Source organism: Ammospiza nelsoni, chromosome 1, assembly GCF_027579445.1.
Source record: "Ammospiza nelsoni isolate bAmmNel1 chromosome 1, bAmmNel1.pri, whole genome shotgun sequence".
Taxonomy (NCBI): Eukaryota; Metazoa; Chordata; class Aves; order Passeriformes; family Passerellidae; genus Ammospiza; species Ammospiza nelsoni.
In genome coordinates this window covers 154,764,127-154,772,467 of record NC_080633.1, presented here as the reverse complement: position 1 = coordinate 154,772,467, position 8,341 = coordinate 154,764,127, and the positions used below count along the sequence as shown (strand labels likewise).

The 8,341-nt window shown below is 51.3% G+C and overlaps 1 protein-coding gene across 1 annotated transcript; it reads left to right on the top strand.

The window, feature by feature from the left end:
* Nucleotides 1–4,542: 4,542 nt before the first annotated feature.
* On the top strand, nucleotides 4,543–6,745 carry LOC132083317 (erythroblast NAD(P)(+)--arginine ADP-ribosyltransferase-like). The gene is made up of 3 exons (XM_059487964.1): nucleotides 4,543–4,591; nucleotides 5,203–5,980; nucleotides 6,567–6,745. The coding sequence occupies exons 2-3, from the start codon at nucleotides 5,237–5,239 to the stop codon at nucleotides 6,612–6,614; spliced, it is 792 nt and encodes a 263-aa protein (XP_059343947.1). The 5' UTR covers nucleotides 4,543–4,591; nucleotides 5,203–5,236; the 3' UTR covers nucleotides 6,615–6,745.
* Nucleotides 6,746–8,341: the final 1,596 nt, after the last annotated feature.

Genomic DNA, 8,341 nt, shown 5'->3' with positions numbered 1-8,341 from the left:
CTACACACCCAGCCATCCTCATTATTGTGGGCTTTTAGATAAGCAGCCAATTTTCAATCTGCCCAACTCTATCCAGGCCTGACCTCTGGGGCTGAAATTCCTTTCTCAGGAGTTAACACCAGGATGCTTTGTTGCAGAACCTCTCGTGCAGCTTTATTGTAAGTTTATTTCCCACAGGGATTTGTCAGTCCTCAAGCTGGTGTGCCCTGGATTGCAGTACGGCCACTTCTTTGGGCAGCTGGGTGGTAATCAGGACACACAGGGACTGCTGCTTTCATTGGTACACAAAAAGCTCAAAGGAGAGGAAATCCCACGGGAGATGAAGACCTGAGGAGCATCTTTAAGTTACCGAATGCCTGTCCTTCCGCAGGAGTCCAAATCAAGGTCATTCGGGGGCCTCATGTTTGAGGGAGCCTTCAGGGCTCCTGTGGGGTGCTCTTCAAAACAACTCGACATCAGCCAGGATTGGCACAGATGAATGTAGGCCACAGCAGTGACTGTTCTCCTCATCCAAGTAGCCCAGAAATCCAATTTGCAACAAAGGTTTCTGATATATACTCTGGTCACTGTAACTGCAAGGAGATGTGGAACAAGAGGAGGAGCTCGATGTGTTACAAAGAGCTCTGGAATTGGCAGTGAGGAAAAGGGCAAACATAGGAACTCACTTCCCATCTGCTTTGAGCATTGCTCATGCCCATAGAGACATATGGAAAGAAAGAAGTCAATTACAGCACGGGGATCTCCGATTAAATATAAGCAAGAATTATTGTCCCTCCTTGATTCCACCCAGCTGCCCAAAGAAGTGGCCGTACTACAGTCCAGGGCACACCAGGCTGGGGGCTGAAAAATCCCTGTGGGAAATAGACTTGCATTAAAGCTTCATGAGAGGTTCCGCGACAAAGCATCCTGGTGTTAATTCCTGAGAAAGGAATTTCACTGCCAGAGGTGAGGCCTGGATAGAGTTGGGCAGATTGAAAATTGGCTGCTTATGTAAAAGCCCACAATAATGAGGATGGCTGGGTGGGTAGGTGAGAGGTAACTCCCATTAACCAGGTTTTAGGCCCTCCCCAGCTGATGCTGCAGTTTGTAAAGGAGAAAAGCACCAGCAAAACTCTGGGGAATCGATGTGATGGGGATCGGTCTGCAGCCTCAGAACCTCAGCGTCCTTAGGACAAAATTCTCAGGTCTGTTAGTGAGCAATGCCTGATATGTTTTTAAAAGAACCCTTTGAATTCAAAACTATCACGTCCAGGCATCACTGGAAATGGAATCACTCCTGGCTATAACTGGCCAATGGATTTACTGAGCTTCCACACCAACATAGGCTCAGGTTATCTCCTGGTGTTGGTGGACCCCTTTTTGGGGTCCAGAACTTCTCCTGCCACACCAACAAGGCCAGGGAAGTCACCCAGGCACTCCCCCAGGAGATCATCCCCAGGCTCAAGGTGCCTACAGGGATGTCATCTGATAGGGGACCCCAACTGGTATCTGAGATAAGGCAGCAACTCAGTGACCAGTGGGGAGTGGGACTGGGTGGAACTGGGGGAACATGGGACTGTGGGATTGGGGTTGTGGGGACTGAGCAATAAGAGAGAGAAAAGAAAGTTTCAGATCCCCTGAAGATGCTGGATAGTGCTTTAAAAAGAACTAGCAAAAAACAATAAAAGGATGTAAAATTGTGCACACAGAAGAGCAAAGGTTACTGGAACCTGTGGAGAAAGAGATATAGGGAACTGCAGTGAGGGGTATGTGGCAAGATCTGTTACACAAAAAGAGCAGTGCCAGCCCAAAACAAAAGTTTGAGGCAAGGTCATCTGAGATATTGGGGCACTGAGTGAAAAACCCACATCCTGATACCCCATTTTTATGACCCTCCAGGACAATAAAAATTTTTTCCCAAAAGAGGCAGAGCCATGCCAATTATTTATGGGAAATGTGCTGGTTTTGTATTAGCTAAGAACTGCATTTTGATGTATATATATAATTAGGATGGATAGATTCTGCTGGCAAAGTGTCCCCTGATGTGCAGCACCAGGAGAGATGTGCTGTGAGTCCGAGCTGATAAAGAATTCCGGCTTTCTGCTACCTCCAGTTCAATCAGGGAATTCACTCTGGGCAATTTTGACATTGGTGGCTGGGGGGATTCCACAGGACACTTGTGGAGGGACATGGGACTGGGGCTGTAGACTGTGGTCATGGAGGGCTCCAAGCTGACATTGCAGGGTCAGGGGTTGGTTCCCAAATTTGGGTTGGGGTCCTGGGGTGACATGAAATGGGTAACAGGGCTGGAAGTGGGACAGTGGGGCTGGGGTCTGGGAGAGGTCCAAGGCTTATGGGGGGGGGGGGGGGGGGGGGAAGGCGATGGTGACTTTAGGAATTTGGGTGAGGTTCCTGAGCAGCCTGGGGTCACAAGTGGGCCACAAAGGTCTGGGAGCAGAAACAAGATGCTGGGGAGTACCACTGGGACACTGGAAGGGTAAACAGAGTTTTGGGATTGGGACTGGGCAGCTGGTGTGTGGGGATTGAGAGACAGGGACTCTGCAAGGCCAGCAAAGCAAAGCCATTTATTACACCAGTTTACCAGGATTTATAGCTCAGTATGTTCATACGAAAATTTCTACTTGGTCTTCTTTTCCCCAGTCTCCTTAAAAACAAAATTTTCTCAATTATCCTTCTTTCACTAGTAATGCCCTTGTTATCTCTTTCACCAGCTACATCCTGGTTATCTCTTCTCTGTCAAGAGCAGTGAGCATGAAGGTCAGGAGTGTCCAGACATGATGTTCAGAGTGATCAGAAGTGATGTCTTCAGTTCTGTTGTTGCCTTGATTCTTTCTCTCCCACAGTCTTCACTGTACCCAGGCCACGAGGTGTGCCATGCTCCACAGCTGAGCTTCTGTAGCAGTCTGGTCTTCCACATCTTCTCCTTCTCTGTTCTTTATGCAAAGAGTTTGTGTACCCTTATGTTAAAGCAGTTCCCACCTGTAAGGCTATTATTAAGACTGTTACTGGTTGTCTGCTAAATACAAGACAAAATATATGGAGTACAGATCACAATCCAGAAAAACTAACCAAATGCAACCCTGTCCCTGACAAAGAGACTCATCGCATAGGAGAACAAAAGGATAATGTCCATGGCTTCCTTGGAAATGAGCATAAATGACCACTGTTCTAAAGTTCCTATAGTTGGAACTCGGGAGCCATGCTGAGCCCTTCACATCTGAACCCTTCCCATGTACCCCCATGTGTCCTCAGTGTCCCCTCAGTGCTTGTCCCACTTTGTCCCCCAGTGTCCCACACTGCTCCCAGTAAGCTCCATGCCATGGCTCTCCTGGCTCACACCCTGGCACTGCTGACAATGACTGTGACCACTGCAGACATCAAGGTGGTGGCCCTAGACATGGCCCAGGACTCCTCTGATGACCAGTACCAGAGCTGCTGAGGCTGCTGGCCTTCAGCCACTCTGAGTTCCAGGTGAATCCTCTCTTCACCCAGACCTGGGTGAAGGCCGAGGCTGAGTGGCAAATCAGGGCTCTCCTGTGTCCCCTGTGTCCCCTCTGGCAACCCCAGCCCAGGCTGTTGCTCTCATGGCCTACGCAAAAAAGGAAATTTGTAAGGACTTCAATGCAGCTGTGTGTGCAGCTGGTACTCCCGCCAGGAATTCTGGAACAACTTCCACTTCCAAACACTGCATTTCCTGCTGACCAAGGCCTTGGTGATACTGAGGCATGCTCAGAACGGTCAGTGTCACCTAGTGTTCCAGGGTGTGCATGATGTCTATTTCCAGACACGGTGTGGCCAGAGGGTCTGATTTGGTCAATTCACATTCTATTAAATTATTCTGTCAAATCAAATCCATTAAATGATTCTATTAAAACAACTCAATTAAATAATTCTACCAAAACAATTCCATTAAGTAATTCTGAGAGAGAGAGCCAAATATGACAATTCCTAAGCAGGGTTCAATGTCACTCCCCATACAAACACTTGTGGGAACGTCTCTTTCTCTCAGCTTTGAGGAGGACTGTTGGGGAGCATCCCCTTGCTGAGGGAGGAACCTCACACACATTTCATTCCAAGTATGAATAGGGGAATGGAATTTCTGTCTGAGAGGGGACTAGGCATTGCCAGGGTCAGGCGATGGATGGCCTGAGGTGTGCACACAAGATGAAAATCATGGCTATAACCTGAGGAGAAACAGCTAAAGGGAACTCCAGTTGGGTTTTGGCAAGTTCTGTAACAGGAACCAACAGCACCTGTGCAACGAAATTGTTCCAGGGAAAGTCCCTTTGATATCAAAGTTTTTGGTGAAAATGATACCCAGAAGCCCCATTTTTACAACACTCCAGTGCAATAAAAGAACTTGTAGGAGGAGGGAGATATATGCAAATGATTTACGGGAAAAGTACAGTTTCTGTATTAGATAAGTGGCACATTTTAATTAATATTTATGATTATGGTGAATAAATACCCCATAGCTGAGTCCTTACTGATCTGCGGACCAGGACACATCTGTTGTGAGTCCGAGCTGATAAAGAATTCCGGCTTTCTGATACCTCCAGTTCCATCAGGGAGTTCACTCCGGCCGATTTCGGTATCAAGGGCAGGGGGGGACTCCAGGCAGACACATAGTGGTGGACACGGGACTGAGGAATTGGGATTCTGGTGCTTGGGGGATACTGGGGGAGTCACAGGACTGGTATTGGGGTCATGGGATGTTCTGGGGGTAAGTGAGGGGAGAACACGGGATGATGAGAGGGGATTGGGGTCATGGGGGTGCTGGCAGACACTTTTGGGGCTGGGGGTGATGCCTGGATTTGGGTTGATGTCCTGAGGTGACACCAAAGGAACTGGGGAATGGGAGTGGAATTGGGGTCTGAGGATGGGTGAGAGGGACACTGGGGGGCTCAGGGTGTGACTCCAGGATTTGGATCAGTGTTGTAGGGGGCCTGGGGGAACTTGAATTCATGTGAGTATATTTGGGCTTCTGGGGGGCTGGGGTACTGCGCAATTGGAATTGGCATCCCTGGGGAGCTTGGGGAGGCCTAAGTAACACAGACTTTGGGATCAGGGACTCCAGACATGCCCAGGGGTCTGCTGGCCAGGAGTGCCTCCCTTCCCCCTGGGCTGACCCCTCTCCCCTCCCCAGTCCCTCACTGAGGAACCCTCCCCGTGTCTCCCCCACGTCCCCTCTGTGTCCTCCAGTGTCCACACTTGGTCGCTGTGGCCTCTCCCTGACATGGCCCCACTGGCTCAGACCCTGGCACTACTGGCAATGGCCATGGCCACCACGGCTGTCGAGGTGGTGACCCTGGACATGGCCCCGTACTCCTTCGATGACCAGTACCAGGGCTGTGGCCCTGCCATGAAGGCGGCATTGCCAGCCCTCAACAACTCCGAGTTTGAGCAGAATGAGAAGTTTGCTGAGGTATGGGTAAAGGCTGCAGCCGAGTGGCAGAGACGGGGGCCCCCTGAGTCCCCTCTGTCTCCAGAGCAGGCCACTGCCATTATGGCCTTCACAATGGATGGCCTGTCCAGCATGTTCAATGATGCTGTGCGTGTGGCCGGGAGTCCCGACATGGAATACCGGGACAACTTCCACTTCAAAACGCTGCATTTCCTGCTGACCGATGCCCTGGCAACGCTGCGGGATGCTCAGAAAGGGCAGTGTCTTGATGTTTTCCAGAGGGTTTGTGGGGTCTGGTTTGAGGCACAGCATGGCGATATCATCCGGTTTGGTGAATTCCTGTTGGTGTCCCTGAGCAAACCAAATGGCGAGTGCTCCAATGACACGGTGCTCGAGCTGCACACGTGCCATGGCGTGGAAATCCAGTTTTTCACCGAACATCCAGAAGAGAAGGTGGTGCTGATCCCACCCTTTGAGACCTTCAATGTCACCCAAATCACCCAGGAGGGAAACAAGACACAGATCCAGCTCCTCTCCACCGGGACCTTCAGCGAATTCAACTGCGTGTGGTGTGAGGTGAGAGCACTAAGGAACGGCCTGGGGGGATGGGAAACCCACTGTGGCCATGGGGACACCCATGAGAGGGCACAGAGGACAATGACACTCACTGGGGATGGGGACTGGGACAGACACACCCACTGTGTGTGGGGGAACATGCTGGGGACAGCAAGTTTGGGGACTCCTGTTGTGGGCATGGGGATAGGAACACCCATGAAAGGCCACAGGGATGGGGGCCCGCACTTCTGGGTGGGAACACGGACAGAGACACCCCTGCCAGGGGATAACAGGGACAGGGACAGAGATTGGGATCTCCCCGTTCTGACCCTGTCTCTCCCCACCTTGGGCAGTGCTGTGAGGATGGGCCGTGTGTGCTGGATGAGGGTGGGTCATGAACCCCCATGGCTCCCCCCTGTAACCCCTAAGCCCACCATGAATCCCTGACCTTCCTGGCTCCCTATAGACCCCTGTGCCCTCACCAACATCCTGCAATGCATCACCTCATGGTCCCCATCACTCCTGTAATCCCTCTCTCCCCATTATGGCCATCCCCAAACCCCTTACTCCCCACATGGTCCCTCTGATCCCTCTCTTTGTCCCTCAGGTTGGAGCATCCCCAGCACCCCTTTCCACCTCAGAGGACTCCTCCTAGCTGCCACAGCTGTGGCAGTGGCCACCAGGATCCTCTGAGCCATGAGGCTGCCAAGGTCACTGAGGTCACCGTAGTCACAGTGGAAGCCATGGCCACCATGATCACCAAGACTCCCTGAGATACAAGGCTTCCACCGCCACACTGACCACTGTGCATACAGAAGCCATTGGGCAAGCACATTTTAATAAATACTTTAATCAAAACAATTCCATTAAAAAGGTCTGTCACAGCCAGCCAAAAGTGACAATTCTTATGCAGGGCTCGATGTCACTCCCCGGACAACACTCGTGGGAACGTCTCTTTCTCTCAGCCTTGAGGAGGATCCTTGGGGAACAACCTCTTCCTGAGGGAGGAATGTCAACACACATTTCATTCCAAACAGGAATAGGGGAGAGGAATCTCTGTCTGAGAGTGGACTGGATACTCCCAGGGTCAGTTGATAGATGGCCAGGTCCAGCTCTGGCACTTCATCCTCAGTTGTCTATTTGGGGTTCATGATTTGGGGTGGTTTTAGCCCAATTCAGCACCAAAATTAGATCAAGACCCCTCTCAATGTTGCCCCGATGGCCACAAAAATAGAGTACTGTCCCTTTGGTACATTCTAGGAAGAGCATCCTGCCACATCCTGGACTTCAGGGGACCTTAAAGACTGGAAACTGGGAGGTTCTAGAGGGCATGGGCAGGTCCTGTCCCTGGGGGAACACAGTCCCCAGTGCCAGTCCTGGCTGGTGGGGATGTGCTGGAGCAGCTCTGGAGAAGGACCTGGGGGTGCTGGTGGGTAACAAGTAGAGCTGGCCATGTGGATAAGGGCCAGGAGGGAACCAGGGGGTGTTGGAAAGTGTGAGGCCAAGAGGTCAGGGAGTGATTGTGCCCCTCTGCCCTGCCCAGGGAGGCACATCGTGAGTGCCGTGTCTAGCTCTGCCCAGTGCCATGTCCTGTTATGGGCTGCTCTAATTTCCAATCCCAGTCTCAGGAATGATGCTGCCTGAGCTGGGAGGTGGGGCCAGGTGCCCACTCTGGGTCCTTCCAGCCTGACCCATTCTGGGATTTGGGGATTCTGGCAGTTACGGTTTGGGAATTGTCCACAGGAGGGCAGCAGCGAGTGTGGGCAATTAGCAGCACTGTGTATGCACCGCCCCCAGCTGCAGTTCTGGGTGCCAACAGCAGGCGGCAGCACGAGCTGCTGGGGCTACTGAGCACCTGCCCCCCCCCCCCCCCCCCCCCCTTCTCGGCCCCGGGGGCTCTGCAATGGTTTGGGATGGAGCGACCTTAAAGCCCGTCTGGTGCCAGCCCTGCCATGGGCAGGGACATCTTCCCCTGGCCCAGGCTTCCCTTTATCTCTTTGAACACTGCTTCCAGCCGCTTTAATTGTCCTGTGTAAATACTTTTACATCCTTTTATAATTTTTGCCAGTCAGATTTTAGGCTCTAACCAGCACCTTCAGCATGTGGGGAAAAGCCACACTATGAAAAGCTAAGTGTTCACAAAATAGTCTTGAAACTCAATTCAAATAAAGGGACAGAGTTTCCACAGCCATATTCCCTGTGGGGTTTCTCTCTCCAAGTTCTGGAGTTGAAACTTTCTGGTCAAAGCACCAGGGTTCAGTGACAAACTTCATTTTTGTGGAGCCATCAAGATCCATTTTGAAGACATTGACAACAATTTCTCCCGAAAAAGAATCCAATTCATCTAGTCATTTTTCACAACCCATCTTTGCTATAAAATCC